At 33.3% G+C, this 17,909-nt stretch overlaps 2 protein-coding genes across 3 annotated transcripts in view; both read left to right on the plus strand.

Annotated features, from left to right (window-relative positions):
* Nucleotides 1–453: 453 nt before the first annotated feature.
* LOC128682039 (deoxynucleoside kinase-like) lies at nucleotides 454–3,497 on the plus strand. The gene is made up of 5 exons (XM_053766513.1): nucleotides 454–617; nucleotides 798–976; nucleotides 1,082–1,334; nucleotides 1,680–1,834; nucleotides 2,842–3,497. The coding sequence occupies exons 1-5, from the start codon at nucleotides 581–583 to the stop codon at nucleotides 3,016–3,018; spliced, it is 801 nt and encodes a 266-aa protein (XP_053622488.1). The 5' UTR covers nucleotides 454–580; the 3' UTR covers nucleotides 3,019–3,497.
* A 906-nt stretch (nucleotides 3,498–4,403) lies between these two features.
* LOC128682032 (solute carrier organic anion transporter family member 74D-like) overlaps nucleotides 4,404–17,909 on the plus strand; it is a 45,743-nt gene continuing 32,237 nt past the window's right edge. The window contains exon 1 of one of the 2 annotated variants that reach the window (XM_064436898.1): nucleotides 4,404–4,828. The gene's annotated coding sequence lies outside the window, so the exon portion shown is untranslated. Of the gene's footprint in view, nucleotides 4,829–10,632; nucleotides 10,984–17,909 lie in introns of those variants that run through there. The other variant, XM_064436897.1, reaches the window with a different exon arrangement.

Below are 17,909 nucleotides of genomic sequence, written 5' to 3' on the forward strand. Positions count from 1 at the left end.
GTGAACATTTGGAATGAAAGAAGAGCGCTATTATGATTACATCCATGAGAAGAGCAAACGAGCAAAGCAACTGATTCGATTAAATTCCTCCGGATTCGGAATAAATAATGTGTGGGTACGCACATACGCCTATTCTCTAAAACCCCCTTCACACGACCCAATTTTACGGCCAATTTGATTAGATTGACAATCAAATTGGGTCGTGTGGACAGAAATATGAAATTCAAGGTCATTGTGTGATAGGTATCGCCCGATTTGGGATTGCTCAGTCAAATACTGAAATTGGCGATATAGTTGTTTACGTGTGGACGGACGAACAGATTGTACCTAATTCAATCGTCAATCAAATTGGGCAAGATTGAGTCGTGTGGAAGGGGTTTAAGGTCCTCGCTAAAACCAGCTAAAACTGGCAACACTGACATGACAGCACTGAATTGACAGCAATGACAGTGAGTGGAATAAATCAAAATGGAGCGTTGGTTGTTGCAGTGGTACTAATCACGAAATCAGCGTGGATTAGTTTTATTAGAATAATAATAAAATCCTATCAGTGTCGTTAAGAAATGTATTTTTTTATATAATGCTTATGTCACGATTTACATCACTTTACATAAAATGTAAGTGTTATTCATTTTTGACGTTTATTTTCCCGCGTTGTTTTGTTGCTTTTGTCGCTTGTCTGTAATTTTGGGCGGGAATTCTGGCTTCTGTCTGTGCTTCTTCAAGGCACAAAATTAGTCAGTTAGTCGTTTCACTACCCACTTGGTATTATTATTACCTATTCAATATTGTTCTAGCTAAACGTTACTTCCACAAAATGAATGCTGACAAACCTAGGCCTTTCACGGTATTCGTCGAGGGCAATATTGGAAGTGGCAAAACAACTTTTCTGGAACATTTTCGTCAGTTTGAAGACATTACATTGCTTACTGAACCTGTAGAAGAATGGCGTAATTTGAGAGGATGGAATCTTTTGGTAAGTAGGCTGTTTTGTATTCGTTCAATGTATGGTACTTAGTTCTAACTAACCTACATTGAAGTTGTGTCGTTGTCTCTAAACAAATTTAACACCTCTTTTCAGGACTTGATGTATAAGGACCCTGTAAAATGGGCTATGACTTTCCAATCATATGTATCTTTGACAATGTTGAACATGCACCTAAAGGCGACCCCTACTCCAGTGAAGTTAATGGAGCGGTCCATATTTAGTGCGCGGCACTGCTTCGTGGAGAACATGATGAGGAGCGGAGTGCTTCATCCTGCTGAATTCTCAGTTCTTGACGAATGGTTCCAGTTTATTATTCATCAAGTTCCTATTCAGGCTGACTTAATAGGTTAGTGCAATTTTCATACGATTTTTATTAGTCATCAACATTAACTTTGTTTACTGTGAATATGGTGGTATCACCTAGAAAGAGAGCTCTATTCACATGGTTTAAAAATATAAACATAGCTCACTAACCTTAAAGAACCTTTAGAATGAGATAATAACTTTAAAAAATGTATCTTGTACATTTCAATAATAATAGAATATGGTCATTATTCAGAGATGTAAAATGTTTTACATTTTTGGTTATTTACAATTTTACTGTCACTTCATCTACTCTTATGTATATATCACTCGAGTGACCTTTTAATCTTTTTTGTGAAATAGTAATGATGGTGTATGTGGATTCCAGTATATTTAAAATCAACACCATCTATTGTCCATGAGAGGATAAGAAAGAGAGCCAGATCTGAAGAGCAGTGTGTCCCGTTGTCCTACATAGAAGAGCTGCATAAACTACATGAAGACTGGCTCATTAACAGGACATCTGGTGAATGCCCAGCACCGGTAAGATATCCATCTAAATAAAAATAGTGTTAACCACTACTGAAACAGAAAAGTTTGTTTCAAAAAGAAAATATTCTAATCATCATCTAATAATCCTGTTATTCATAAAAAAGTTAATCTAGTAGAAACATACTTCAGCCTATAGTATTGTTTAACTTTTATGATAAGGAATAAGTCAATTAAAATAAGTAATACTTGTTTAAACATGTTCTGTTCTGGTATTGTTATTTATCTGAAATTATATGAACAATAATTTATGCTTATCAAAAGCACTTGAGTGAATATTGATTGGTCTTACTTTTTTATTAATTGTGTTAATTAACACAATCTTAGGGGCTGTGACGCCTCGAAGATCTGCAAACCATAAACCATAGGAGGAAGAAACTAATAAGAAATTAGAACAGAGCTAAGCTTTCTAAGGAGCGTCCAAAATCATTACCTATTTTAGTAGGGTTGGCAAAGGAGTTTAAATAAAATAAATCATTTTTTAGATTTACATCTGCTAATCTAAATATTTACATTTATTTACACTTTTTTGATTATCTATTTACACTTTATTGCACAAAAACAATTAAAATTTCTTCAATTTCTACTAAGCAGGAGCATGAAATATTGTGACAGTGGTTGCGCATCCCTCAGGTAGTCTACTGGCCCAGCGTAAGCAGGTTTATCCAGTTGCGGCGCGTACGCGACTAACGGCTAGTAGACACACGCAAATATGCGCTGCAGTACCTATGAGAACGTTAATTGTGTGAAGCTTAGCCTCTGTTCCAAATTACTTACTCCTGTGGAACAAACCTCAAAATTTTTAATGATTCTACAACTGTCTGATATTTTATCTATATCATTATATTTAAGCAAACTCATCATAAAATACAAAAAAGGGTATCCACAGCTGGAATCAAGACCCAAGTTTCTGTTGTTGTGGATTTCACAAAGAGGTCCATGTCACAATCACTTTATTCTGTGTTCACATGGAATCATTATTGAACTATTCATTATTTCAGGTGCTGGTCATAGACGCGGATCTAGATCTTTCCCAAATAACAGATGAGTACAAAAAGAGCGAACATCAAATCCTCAGGAAGGCTGTCGATGTTGTCATGAGGTCACCCAACAAATTGAGTCCAAAGAAACCTATAACTAGTTCCCCTATTAAGATAGTCCCACAAATGAGACTTTAAACTGACTGAATTTCAAATTCTGGTAAACAATGTTATCTTTAAGACATTCCGTGACTACCTACCAGCTGGTTGGTAGGGTTTTAAATTATCTCCTTTTATGTTTCTTCCTTTTATTATTTCTGTATTTGAAATTTGAATGTTTTGTATTTGATTGTTGGTCACTAACCAAACTTTTTTATTTTGACTTTTGATGAATGCATTTAAAACAATAGACTGGCACAGTTGAACATAACATGTAATGTTCTTATATCTGTGAGTTGAATTCACAATTCTTTAGTCTTGTTTACCAGTTCATTTGACATGAATATGATAAGGACCTGCCTAGTTATAGGCAAAATAAATATGATTGGTGGTAAATATTTTTTAAAATGTTCATTGTGATAACGACTTGTGTAGTTTTAGGCAAATTACAAACAATTTTATGATAAAATGTTTATTGTGATTCTTAAATCTTGTATTAAAAATTAAGTTGCTAAGAATTATTTTAATTTAAAATAATATAAATATCACAAATATATATATATATATATATATATTCTTCAGACTGTAGGTACAGGTTTGTTATTGTTATTATAATACACAACACAACACTAATGCTTGCACCCACACATACAATGAAGCCTGTCACTATACTCTAAGCTTACTGTGTTCCGTCGCCGCTTTCCTTTAAGCAAAAGAGAACAATTTGTCTTGGCCACACTCGTCGCAACTACGCGAGCTCAAGTGTTGTGGCGTGGGGGCGCTGCATCATCAGATCTCTACCTACTACGACGCCAAATACATTAAACACCAAGCAGACGCCAAATAGAACAAAATGAATTTCACATGCATAGTTAACATGTTAAATTATTACTTATAATTATAATTATGTAAACATCTTATTATTTCATCAGCAATTTATTTTGCACTGTAATAAAAATATGATTGCGATAAGGTATATTTTCATTTTTAATTTGGAATACGTTTTTTACTAGCTTGAGTAGAATCCAAGAATAAGGTTTACATCAAAATCTGCTATATTAATACATACTGTTAGATTTTGAAACCGGCCATCTGTCTGACTTCAACTCCCTTTGGGAATGCTATTGTTGCCTATGAGCTGTTGAAAGCTATGTGTAACGTTCACGTGATATAGAATCGTCCTATTCTAGGTCGGGATCACACGCTATCTATCCGAATTCATTGCAAATTATTGGCCTATTTACTTAGATAAATAAGTCGGGGCCATGCAATGCAAGCAGGACAGTATAGGTGTATGGTGAAGTTATCTTTGTTTATGATATTTAAAAAAAATTGTGCTATATATGTCACTGCCACCGTCTGTCAGCTGTCAGTAATTTGAGGTAATTCAATGGAGGTAATCTGCTAATTTTGTAGCCGTCATTGTCAAATTTGTCATGTCATATAATATGTTTGGTTTACATGCTAATTATTTTTAGGTCAATTCTTTAAAATCAAATTATTAAAATAAATCTATTACAAAATTCAATATTATAATTGAGTAGTCAAATTTATGTGATATTTGTGATGACTTCTTGTTGTGGTAATGAATTGATTACTAATTCAGCTTTAGGCGAGGTTTTTACCAGTAATTTGCACCAAATAGTTTATTTAATTCGCGTTATTGGTGATCATTGGGCTATTGTTTGTATTTTAGTCATTGCAGGTACAATTTTGTTTCTAACTACTCATAAAAATAGTTTAGACATTGCGACTGACTTTTGGGTGCCATCAATATATAGACCTCAGATGAAAGCAAAAGTAACTCGACCAGCTTCGTAGATTCCGTGAGAAACGCAAGTTACATAAGGTATGTATTACATTAATTTAATTTACATACGTTATATTTAATTTAGTGTTGTACCTTTCAGTAATGTCATTGTTTTATGGTTGAGAACACCTTATATTCTAAAACTGGACTCACTAAGCAACAGAGTACATTCATAATAATAAAAATCTAGCAAAGAATATGAATATTTAACATTGATCCTATTAAGTATATAATAGGAAGTAGCTGTAAATATTTTTTACTTGTAATAAATACATTACCATTAATTAAAGAAATTAAAGAAAAAATAATTAATTTTTTTTTCTTAAAACTAGGAATTAACAAATTAATTTATTCTGCAAAATATAACATACAACTCAAATAATATTTAAAGTAAAACACATCAATGATGTACCTACTAAATGGAGCCAACAGGTAACAAACTTGTCTCAATTTATCCATTTGTAAGAAATAACATTGTTTTTTAAATATTATGATTTATTATATCAATATTCTACAAACAACAATTATAATATAGTTTGTTGAACACAATGTATACATTTTTTTTTCTGAACAAATTATGGTTTAGTCTTTAGCCTGGTAAATACTTGAAGGAAATGTTAAAAGGAAGAAAACATTTCCATCAATTCTTTGAGTTTAACTCTAATTTAATTGGATCTATAGTAACTAAATAGATTGTTCATTCAAAAAGTTATTAAAAACAAAATTCCTACTAAAGTGGCCAGAGCTCAATAGAAAGAGACAAATGGAAGAAAAATCCCAGTCATTACTGGGAAAAGGTATCCTCAAGCTCTGGCCACAACATCCAAATGCATAAAAAATAATAATATATAGCATCTTACGACATTGATTTAGATATCAAAATCTAGTTGAACATTTAAAATAAAAAATGTTACTAATTTGCCTATACAGTAACATTTTTTACTTAAAATTTGACCTTGGTACTGTAATGTAAGTATGTGTGCACATGCCATAAATAAACCTACTTGTGTTCTAATAAGTAGAAACTGTTACAAGGACAAAATACAATAATAACTTGTTTGAAATGTATTCATACTTTATCATTTTCATTCTGTAATATAATGTCCCACTGTTATCAAACAAGCTAACTAGGCTGTGGATATTTATACATTTATATAGTACATGTAACATTTACTTTTAAATATTTTATTGTGAAATGACATAACTTAATTACTGTCCTATAGTGTTATTTTATTGTAATGTGTTTATTGTTATATTTATAAAAGAAACCGAAAAAGAGTGACTTTAGTTGAAATGTAAAATCAGTTTGTCACGATAGTCAATTGCTATGGTATCTACCTAATATAGGTATATTATTGGTGAATGCTGGTAGATATCAGCATTCACCAATTAAGTAACTGCTGTGTGTGGTGTTATCTTCCTCATTCTTTTTACCTTCTTTTGTTGAGTATGTAATAAATATTTATATATTGTAAAAAAAGCATTTTTAAAAAGTATACCCTTTAATCACTCTATAAAAAAAATATTTCAAAAATCAACAGTTTTGTACAAGTAGTACTTTTTAATTTGAAATGGGGAAAGAAATTGGTTTTAAAGTGTATGTATATATTTGAGATTGTTCAGTTTGGCGATGGCTATCAGGGTCTACTTAATCTACAGGCTCATTGCTTATAGGATAAAAGATGAGTTGTGAGGCAGAAAACTGATATGCCAGTTTAGCAGACCAAGGTTTCCATCACACAAACTCAAACTTTTAATACTGTGGGTGTATAAAAAAACAACAAAAGTTTTGCTTTCAATTATATGTAGTGTGATTAAATTAGTGTGGTGAGACCAAACTACGTTTTTTGTGATGACTACTCTATGACGAAACTCGCTAACTCGAATCATTAATATCGCCTATGTACACCGTTATGTTCTCACTATGTACTTATAGTAAACTAGCTGCTCGTCCCGAATTCACTCAGATAAAATAAATTGTTTAGTTATTGTAGTTAAAAAGTCAAGCTATATTTTTGTATTATATCTCTGAACGAAAGTGAGCGCGGCCGGGTGCGTGGTGTGGGTTATCACAATATTACCTCATTTGCTCGCCACTTTTTCACTTTCCTACAGGCAGAAAGCGTGACTGTCGTATTTTTATGGACACCATACTCTAATATTACATTGTTAATACACATACATATGTGCGTGTCGTCTCTGAATTGTCTTTTGATTTTGTCCATGTGATCTTCTGCATTGCTAGGTTGTACATTCAGAAAGCAGCAAAGCTGAGCCATGGCTCTAGATTTAACAATTTTAATGGGCGTAATGGCTTAAGAAATTTTGGAGAAAGCACAGCACGACACGCCACACAACATACCTATGTTGCTAATGAGTTTTCTGATTCGATGGCCCATCTATAAGGCACGGCACTGCCTACCTGTCAAGCTAATTGTGTCGTGTGACATTTTTTTTACAATAATGTTCGTTCTTAGACTAGGAAGGTTTCTAGGAAGGAAGTCATACCTACTCAACATGGTGCAACACGGGTCTTCCGTTCTGGTATGGAAGACCCGTGTTGCTCTATGCTACTCAATGACCGATCGTTCAGGGGAATATACACGCCCGAAAATTATGCTCATACTACGGGTAGTGGTATCGGCAATTTCGTTCTCGAGTAGTATGAATAGAGGAAATTGCCGATATCAATTTAAAAAGAGCTTATCTACAAAATCCTCTTTTTAAAAGCCGCGCTATTTTAACACTTTTAGCGAGAGTCTTTTATTTCTCTACACATCAACATCTGGTCTGTACTATACAAACCAGATCACATACAGGTGGCGGTGCACGGAACTCTTAGTGGCCAGAACCGATGGCCATTGGAGCAGAAGGGTTCTGGAATGGAACCGGCAAGCACAGCGCAAAACATCCACTAACCAGATGTTCTGATGATAACGTCAAAGTAACAGGAAGACGCTGGACGCTAGCTGCTTTCAATCAGTCTATGTGGAAGTCTTTAGGAGAGGCCTATGTCTCGCAGTGATGGTGTGGCTTAAATGATGTGTTAACACTTCGGTACAATCACCTGCGTCGGGATTTAATAAAGGTAATAGGTTTACCCCATCGAGGGTCAGTCGTAAAGAAGGCAAAGGATATAAAATTCCCTGACCACCTTATCCAATCTTCCAAAAGGACCAGTTGCCAACGTCTGCCCCTCCATCGCCTCAAATTAGGAATGGTTAAAAAAACCACTTATACCAATCAACACCAATATTCGTGAATGAATAGTCGCAGACTTAGGAAGGATCGGGGCGATCAATTCGTCATTTTCAATTTGTATAATGTCAATCTGTCTCAATCACAATGTTTGGGTTTCACGTGGAATAGATTTAGGGTTATGTACCTAGTCAGACAGATCTCTCAGAATATGTCGTCTGGTGTTTCGACGATGTCAATCAATACGATCTATATTTACATCAATGACAATTTTGTACATCTCTGTCGCATAAAGAGTAAAAAATAAAAACTACACACCTTTTTTACTACCTTTGACCACAAACTCATAATAAAACAAACTATACGTGTACATATTATTGGATATTTTGTGGTGATGTGTTACTTGATATAAACACGATAAAAATAGGCGAATGGATTGTGCCAACCCTGTGCATTGCAATTTATGTTCTCCGTGATATTTTTTCTCTTGTTTGCAACAATTGGTTTGATTTCTATTAATTTCTTGAGCCCTTTTAGCGACCTTTTAGTGACCTTGTGTCTTTCGAGTACCTAGTTTATTTGTTTCCACATACGTTAGTACTTAGCATTCATTATCTTTCTATTCACATCACGTAGTTATAAGCTATCCTGGCATAGCTAAAAATTTTGACCACGCAGTGCATTTGTCAGTTTGAGTTAGATGAATTTAGAATTTTCTACTACATGCATTTGTAGTTTAGACAAATAGATTTTTGGAGAGAAGAGAGGATTACACTCGCTCGCTTACGCTCTTCGCTTTAGAAGAAATTATGTCTTTATTTTATCACAAACCTTCCTACTTTAAGTAACTGACGGATACAGAAGCGATTTAAAACAACGGAACGTTATAATGTTTTATGTAACCAAATGCTCTGTTTTATATTCTACATTAATATTAACGCTCGACACACGTTGTTTCTTTGCGTCATATAAACTGAAATCTTACTAACAGAATCGATCGATGAGCATATCTTGACTTTCATCGATACAAATTTAAAATTCATCGTTTGGTTACTCCCCAAGTGTTTTGCTGTTTTATGTTAAATCTTTATTACATATTTATTTGTTGGATATTATGCGGTCCCCTTGAACAGAAAAGTACGTTTTGTTGAATTTTTTGTCATATATTTTCTACAATACCTCGTGTAACATTCAGTCATATAGTATAAGTACATAGGTAGGTACATGAATGAATTTATGCTATGTAATATATATTTTTGATTCTTACAAGAAAACTTTAAAACGGCAATATAGTGGATATCAAAGTATAAAATGATCATTACTTAATTTCCTTGCAAGCTGACATTGAGTAATGTAGAAAAGGGCAATCATGGTCAATATTTAGTCGTTTTCGCTGACTAAGCCAAAAGAAGTCGAAGGATAAGAGCAACTAAGAGAGTAACCCAAATAATGGGAGAAGTATATGAAGAGAAAGAGAGGAAACATCTAAATTATAGCAAGATTATTAGTAGCACTGACCCAGATTCTATCACAGAACACGTCCATCAGATATTGGCTAAATTTAAATGGCGCTCCAACAGTATTCAGTTCAGTAAACCAACAACCAAGCCAATAGTCAGTAAACCAGATGATGATACGGCATATTATTCAGATTAAAGATTTTCTGCATCATTAATTTTCGTACTTCAGGCCTCTTGCCCTATTGGAGCAGTTAACCGGCGCATAATGTATGTCATAAAAATGATTAAATAGGAATTATTGAACATAAAAGTTATTACTGAAAATAAATTCTCATGAAGAAACGGACTAATATTACTTCTTTATCATGTAAGTGCACATTAACACAACGAATATCAATGACATGGCTATAATTTAGCTCGGCACAGACAAGTTCTTAAATACATTTAATTCTACATACCGTGATATTTCTGCGTAAAAAGATTATTAAGGCTATATTGAATTTAAATTGGAATACATTAACATTTTTTATTTGAGTTTTGTAGTAACTCATAATTTTATTCGCTTTGTATTTTTTTCATTTGGAGTTCTGGCAGTGGAGGTGTTTGTTTTGTATTGTAATGTTATTATTTTAAAATTGAAAGTATACTTTACTCCAATGCAACCAGCTGTTGATCCCTACTTCGTCTATGTCATCTTTAAAACTAAATTTTAAAAAATAATTTAGTATTCTCGGGATGTTGGAGTTTGGTCTGGGTTCAGGTTTCATTAATCTTGTCTAAAAGTTCCGTTTTTATTGGTTTGAATGTATTTTATTTCAGTTACAAACTGCTGATATAGTTTTCATAATGGTTGATGGATTACTTTTCATTATTGAAATTAATTTTGATCATTCTGCCCTGTAGTTTGAAAAAATGTTTCAATTTATGTTATAAGTTCGTTTGTTGTACTTAATAACTTTGTTGTACGAAAATTAAGGCAGTCCCTATCTCTGATTTTTTGTCTGGATCTTTCGTTTGGGCTCTAAATTTATGTGAGTATTCCTTAATTTACGATCGATATCTATTTTAAATCGGGGTTAATATATGGATGGATTTACCACATGGCTAATCTTAGAAACGATAATGAATTCAGCTTCAGCAATCACCAATCGTGGGAAAATTTGCGTTTGAAAGGTAAAAGTTATCAGTGTGGCGAAGCGAGCCGGCTTCTGCAGACGGCCGGTTGAGTAGTTGTCGGAACTCATCAGGCGCGCGACACAGTGACGTAAGTGAGTGGATTCGGCAGGCTTTTCGGGGCCCCCTCCACGTTTTGTTTACACGGCCGACGCAGCCGCCGGCACCCGGCACTCCGTTGCCGGCTACACGCGAAACGCGACGCCACCTCCGTCGCTCACATTATTTATTGTGATATCCTTTCATCGCATGCCGACGTCGACAAAAGCTTCAACTACTCTCCCTGAGGAACCCCACCATTAGATAAAGCACAAAATTGTCAACAGGTGTGCGCTCAGCACCTTCGTCTCGCCGAATAACATCGTAAGTCCAATTTTTTGGTCAATTTTCTAAACCAGTTCTCTTACATCACGTTACGAAAATGCAAATGTTTAGTCTCCTATCTCTACATAGGTTTTTTGCCCTAAACAGTTGGTTGTTATTTTTTTGTCGTCCTTCTCTCAATTTTCGACACCGTCATTGTAAATGTGGAGGTCGTAATTTTTGTGTCACTTACGTTCCTTTTCCAAATGGAACCGGTTGAGATATTTTTTTAAGCTGGTGTAATAAAATTAACATATCAGTGCCAAGGATCAGGCACGTATGCACGCATCATGCAGGTTAAAATTAGGTCCAAAATCGTATGGATGGAATCATTTTAGATTCGGTAGACATTTATATATTCAGTGCTTTGGGCGGTAATGAATGGGCTAAGTTGATCTCCATTTACATTCGTTTGTATTACAACAATAACATCAGAAAGTGTGTTAGTATAATCCAATGGAACACGCTGGTATCTTACGTCTTTTTTTCTCACAAGATAAAATGTAAAATTAAGTGCTACATGTGGATCTACGTTGTAAATGATTTTGTTTAGTACAATGCATTTGATCTGCAACTTCGCTATCGCGATGTCTATGTCCAGATAACAGAATAGACATGAGCATCTAATCTTGACAATCCATCTTTATATTCAATGTACTCGACATAAATATCGTACCTAGATCGAAATATTAATGAACCTAGGCATTCAATCAATAAAATAATGAATTTTGATTATTCTGGAAACAAATTTGTTACATTTCCTACACATTACGGGAATCCGTTCTAATTATAATAATCGTGATTGGCATATTTCGTCATATTGTAAGATTTTCCACAGTATCGATCGACCCGAGAGCTGTTTGAGTCTCTGTAATTACTGTACTGAATAAATCATACGCTATAAATACGTATCCTGGCTCTCCTTCGACCTCCAGACGTTCGACCTTTGCTTCCAAGGGTTCTTTAATATTATCTTGATAAACGATACCTTGTTTCGTTTTGGGAAATCCATTAGAATAACTTTGCATTGCTTAGTTGGGATTTCTCTTTCGTATGGAAGCTGTGTCGGTTTTTAATTCGTTGTAATTCGTGATATAAAAAATGAAATTAATATGATATGGAGCCTTAGTATGAAGCAATGTAGTGTTATGTTGACGCAGTAATGTATGTTCGGATTAAATAAATGATTGTGTTTTGTTTGTTTTTGTTGCAGTTAGGTTATCTAGTATCTAAGATACTGCAGTTTATAAAAATACGAAGAGATTATTTTTACGTGCAAATGCTTATCTATGTATATGGATTGGTGTTACCACTAATGCCATAGTATTGATTTTATGGGAAATAAACATAAAGTTCTGCTTCTTTATTTTCCTCTTAAACTAGGTCAAAGTTTTTATAAATGTTACGTTTTCCTTGTTTCTCGATTTCACGGAGTGTTTTGTTTTTGTTACAAAGAATACCTGTCTTTCGAAAATCCCTGTTCTTTATCTTTTCCAATCGAGCTTCTAAAATGTTTTAATTGTAGAGTTTCTTAAAGCCTTAAGATCAATTGTTTTATATACTGTTATTTTGTTAATCACTATCTTAGTAATTTCTGCACATATTAGTAATATAAATATTACTCCTATTAATGCTAGTACGCTGTAACACATATTCTACTGTCGTCTAAAATGTGTGTAGTTCTATAACTTGTTTAATTGTAATTATTCTCACATAATTTAATGCAATGAGAAATACTGCGAAGAAGTGTTCAAGATAACAATTTTTCGTAATAAGTTAATGTTTTGCAACTTTGTGATCGTAAAAATGAGATAAACGCTGTTATCGTACAATGACCGCAAACCATTGCAATCACTCGGGTTCTTAATTAACTATTTGGAAATATTTGAGTTATATAGCCGTAGGTTTTACGATCTTCAGCTTCGAGGATGCAGCTTTATGACTTTGTTGGGTGAACCTGTATAATCAAGTGTCATTTAGAAGGTTATAGGAATGTGCAGGTATTTAGTTAATTTAATAGAAGAGGATCGGTTAATTTATTGCCAGTCTGAAAGAAATCCTTTCAAAAAATTATTGTCAAATTATTTAATCGTAATTTCTTTCGAAGGTTTACTGCGTGTTAGTGATTTTTGAAAGCTGTTTATTTTCGCTATTTTTATTGTATTACTAAGTCCCTTGGTTATATTTTTTTCTGATAAAATTCTCATAATTAAAGAAGAACCTCCTTCAGAGACCTTCTAATGGATAATCACTGTAATCATTATTAGTTTAGATAGTTTTATCAGTAGGATGTTTAAAAGATGATGTAAAACAAAAGGTTACAGTATACATTACCATTAATTGATCTCTATGCAATAAATTAAGATTTCTGTGAACACGGCAAAGTTTATTTATAACATGAAATAGACAGCTTTCGTTATCACAATAGCAACACTTAACAGTTTATCTAACTGGGCGTTGGTCCCACTTATCCAAGTTTCCAATCTGACGAAACTAATTAAGAAAGATTCACTTTCATTCGAACCGGTTTATACTTGATATACTTCATCATCATTAATTTCTATTTTATTATAATTTATATGCATATGTATTTATTCATATTTAACTCATTAAGGTAAGTTTTACTTATCGAACATTGATTTTGTCCTCGACCTATGATATTTAAATAAATAGATACTTTTCCATTTATTTTGTTTTCGTGTGAAATACATTTAATTGTAGGTGTATTTTTCCACAATAATTAATTACTAATGAATAATTCAGTCCCTTAATAGAAAAAAATCTGGTTACTATAAGTTTAATTTATCATTATGACCACCCTAACCATATCAGATCATTTATACAGAAATTAGCTTTACATAAACTTTTTCACTTAAATTTTTATATTATATAGTAAATAGTAATTTCTCAAAAAGATTTTGGCAGCATCAAATCTTATTCTTACTCCCTATAAAATTTAAATCTAAGCATAGTTTTTTTTCTTCTATATGATATAAGCTATTGGTTAAAACATTTAAAATCCTATCGATTCAAACACAACATTTATTGAAACCACAAATATATGTAGATGGATAAACTTTTCGTACCGAAAGTAAAAGTTTACTTTCCTTGTCTTAGATGAAAGTAATCCACGCCTGCGTTAGTTTCGCTCCGTCTCTGTCTACTCCCATTCACTAAATTTTCAAGTTCATGTTTATAAACCTGTCCTCTAGGCCCACACAGTACTTGTAGGGGTCTAAAGACAAGTTGTTGATGTTTTGAGCGAACTAAAATCTATCATCATGATTTTGTATCGTTTACAAATGTAAGGAATAACATTTTAGAACATAGTGACCATCCCTACAGAAATTATTTGTGGTTTCGATTGAAATAAAATTTTGATCGATCGTTCTATACTCGGTAAGTGAAAACAACATTAGAACAGAAAACATATTTAGCAACTCAGAAGTTGTGTAGAATTTTGATAGGGTTTCGGTTTTTAATTATACTGGTCTTTTTATTGTCTTTGTATTATCTTTAATGTTTTTTTTGTATTTTATACCCCATCCCATTATATACTACTAACAACATGTTAAAATTCTTTATTTTGAGCTACACCACTGGTTATCACATAACTAACATGTACGTTATTCTTTTTTTCTCTTCATTTATCCTTTGTGCAGATGCATGCGAAAAAAGCACTTAACCGAATGTGGTTGCGTACGAAATAGAAAGTTATGTTTTACAGCGAGTGCATTCGTTTCTCGATTTACGTGATGATGACGCGCGCTGCGAAAAGTTTGCGGAAAATGCCTGTGTAACTGCTGTATAGGGGACTTATTTGCATCTCGTGGTGTGGGGGCGGAAGAAAATAAAAGCCGAAGAATGTGCTAAAAATTCGTTCGGATTTGTACGTTTCCATCCACGCAATGGTTATATAAAGACGTATTTACTGTTGTAGAAGAAACTGGATGGCGTTACCATGTTGATAGTTTAAGTGTTTCTTATTTTATGTGTGTATTAATTGAAGGTAATCATTACAATTTCTTCAGGTGGAGATATAATGTAAGTTTTTTTTCAATGAAATGAATGATGAAACTTCATTTAAAATTATTAACATTGGGTACGATGACTCCCATATCGACGTTAATAAGAATTTACTTAAAGTTGATTTTACTGCCGCTTCTAAAGTATCAGTCAGTGAAGAAGAAACGGTGCATAAAAATTTACAGCTTTATTTTCTTGAAAGACTACACCAACTAGCCAACTAACTATATGTATTCATTCATCTACTAAATATAAAAGACCTCTTATGGTTGATAATAGAAGCCATACTCTCCCATTTTTCTCTTGAACCAACAACAACAATAATATGCACAACTGGTTGTATATCATTAGGAATATTTTTCAAATTATTCCCATAGGCTACACAATTTCCATTTAATTTTAGTTCTCAAACGCACAATAAGTTCAAAGTACAATCGTATTCTTTGGTTAAGGAAATAACTTATCTAGCACACTTGTAGCAACAATTGAGACGCGGGATCCATTGAAAGAGAAATTGGTGTCATCACCGAACACTGGACCGAGCCCGATGCCAAAGTAAAAGTGTTCCAAAAAATGTACGTCGCGAAATTACATTGCGATTTCGCCATATCGAGGTTGCCGATGTGGGTCGAGTAACAGCTATCTGTTAGAATTAATACTTGTTTTTAACTGTTCCGTTTTGCATCCGGTGGTGCGAGGGTTTTCGGTTCATGGTCATTGGAAATTTAGGGTTAGTCATCTAATCGTTTGGTGTTTGTATGTGCTTTATGCTTTTGTTAATTCGTTTTTTTTTTTAATTTGGTTCAGGAGACAGTCAAACAGTGTACTTATGTCTTGACATCATTATCTTCTTGTGATCTCAACTTAATCTAGGATATTGAAAATAAAATAAAATGTGTTTATTGTGCTCTATATGTGTCTATTGTGTATTATTGTGCTCGGTCGAAAACAAATTATCGTTTATAAAAAAAATATATTATTGTAGAATTTTCGTTGGTTTTCATCACAGTTTTCAAATTTACCTTCACCATGGTTGAATTTCAATTGTTTTGTCATTTCCTCTGCTTTTATATTTATAGGTTTGAAATAATTTAGTATTACCATTTTCTCTGTCCATACAACTTAATAATATAGCGATAGTCGTGTTACAAATTACTCCATGTTATGAAAAGGGTTTCTTCAGCAACAATTTTCTTCTTGGTCCAACCGAGTGTTTTAGTTATCATTTTCATGTTGTGTAAACGTGTTTTAGAGTAGACATTGAACTTGTTGGTGAAATGCAGATAAATACCAATGGCTGAACTGTGATAACCCAACGCCGGCAACTGGAAAGCGTTTGCCTTCAAACGATAAACTTGACCTTTACTACAAAATGTTGAAGTTTTTATACTATTCTTAAAATTAGACGCTGAATAACATTTATCAATGTGATTAATGTGATAATTTGTGTGTGTAAAATCTTTGGGTGTGTTGTAACACTTTAGACAAAATATTTAACACTTATTAGATTAGATATATTAATACATATTTAGAAAATAACTTTAAGCAGGTTAAGTCTGAATGTCTTTTATAAGCTTGCAAAAGCACCTGCCACTTAAAGCAATATAAGATGAATGAAAAATTGTTTTCGGAACGTTAACCCTCAGGCATTTTCGTCAGTAAAAAAGTTTTAAAGTTGTTATGAATGATGAAGATAGTAATAATTCTTACAAATCAAATGTATTTAATGTGTATAAATGTATATAATTTAAAAAAGTGACACAGTTCCCTTAATTCGTGGCGTGAACATAATACGAAACGGGAACAGTGAAATGAATGTTATTTTGATCACTTTCAAACCACTTTTATTTATGTTGTTAAGTACGTCAATCACCATCTGAGGGTGTTTCTTTTATGTGTAGGGCTTTGTTTCTTTTCTTTTTTAAATATACTACTTGACAAGAAGAAAAAAATATAAAAGATGCCTTAAATAAGTCAAGTAGTATATTTAAAAAATTAAATCCAGATATGCCAATTGTAGCATCAGTTTGCTGGTTCAGTTTATATAAACACTAGCTTTGCAGCTTTTTAACTCTTCCGTTACTGAGTGACTGAACTGATAGACAACGCACAGCCGAAACTACTGGGTGTAAAAAGCTGACATTTGTTGTATCCTAGGACAGTGTAGGGAAGCACTAAGAAATTCTGAATTTCTGAATTTCGTATTTTCTGAAATTCCCACGGGCGACGGATTTTTACTGACTCGAAGTTGTGGGCAAAACCTAGTACGTTATAATGATATGTACTACAAATAAACGAACAGTAAAAACTTGTGTTTCCAGATTTCTCCACACGAATTCAAGTACTCGTTGTATGCAAATACACAATATGACCGAATCCGAAGGCGTTACTGATACGCCGTCGATACAACACCCAAATTTGAGACACGCTATATCACTTTCACCTTACTCTTTCGACTCTCCTTTAAGTATTGTCACTATTGTTCTGATATTTTAAAATTTATAATATTTTTTTTCCAAATTCTTATCGTATTGTTGTGAAATAATAATGTACATGCATAAATCTTATTCGAACACAACATATATCTAGTGAACACACGAACATTCGTGACTTGATATCACATAAATTAATTCATCCGTACAAATTTGTTCGTTTTGGTCACTTTTGCTCTCAAATCAAGTTTTCTGTTGCTTCATCCATAATCAATTCAATGTTTGAATTGATATTGGTCTCTCATGTGACATTCGTTTCATCATTGAGTTGTTAAACGATTACAGGGTAGCGTTTCGTTTCTTCATTTACACGTTCCACTTTGCTCAATGAGCGGAGGTGAGTAGTGTCAAATTGATGGTACTCGATCGTTGGTTCGACCTTGTCCTATCCAACACTCTGGCTTCACT

The sequence above is a fragment of the Plodia interpunctella genome, chromosome 2 (assembly GCF_027563975.2).
Source record: "Plodia interpunctella isolate USDA-ARS_2022_Savannah chromosome 2, ilPloInte3.2, whole genome shotgun sequence".
NCBI classification, from domain to species: Eukaryota; Metazoa; Arthropoda; class Insecta; order Lepidoptera; family Pyralidae; genus Plodia; species Plodia interpunctella.

Coding starts and splice junctions, on each gene's coding strand:
- LOC128682039 (XM_053766513.1), top strand. CDS start 581: ATGCTTATGTCACGATTTACATCACTTTACATAAAAT. Junction 1,335..1,679: donor TATTCAGGCTGACTTAATAG/GTTAGTGCAATT, acceptor TGTGGATTCCAG/TATATTTAAAATCAACACCA. Junction 1,835..2,841: donor CTGGTGAATGCCCAGCACCG/GTAAGATATCCA, acceptor TCATTATTTCAG/GTGCTGGTCATAGACGCGGA.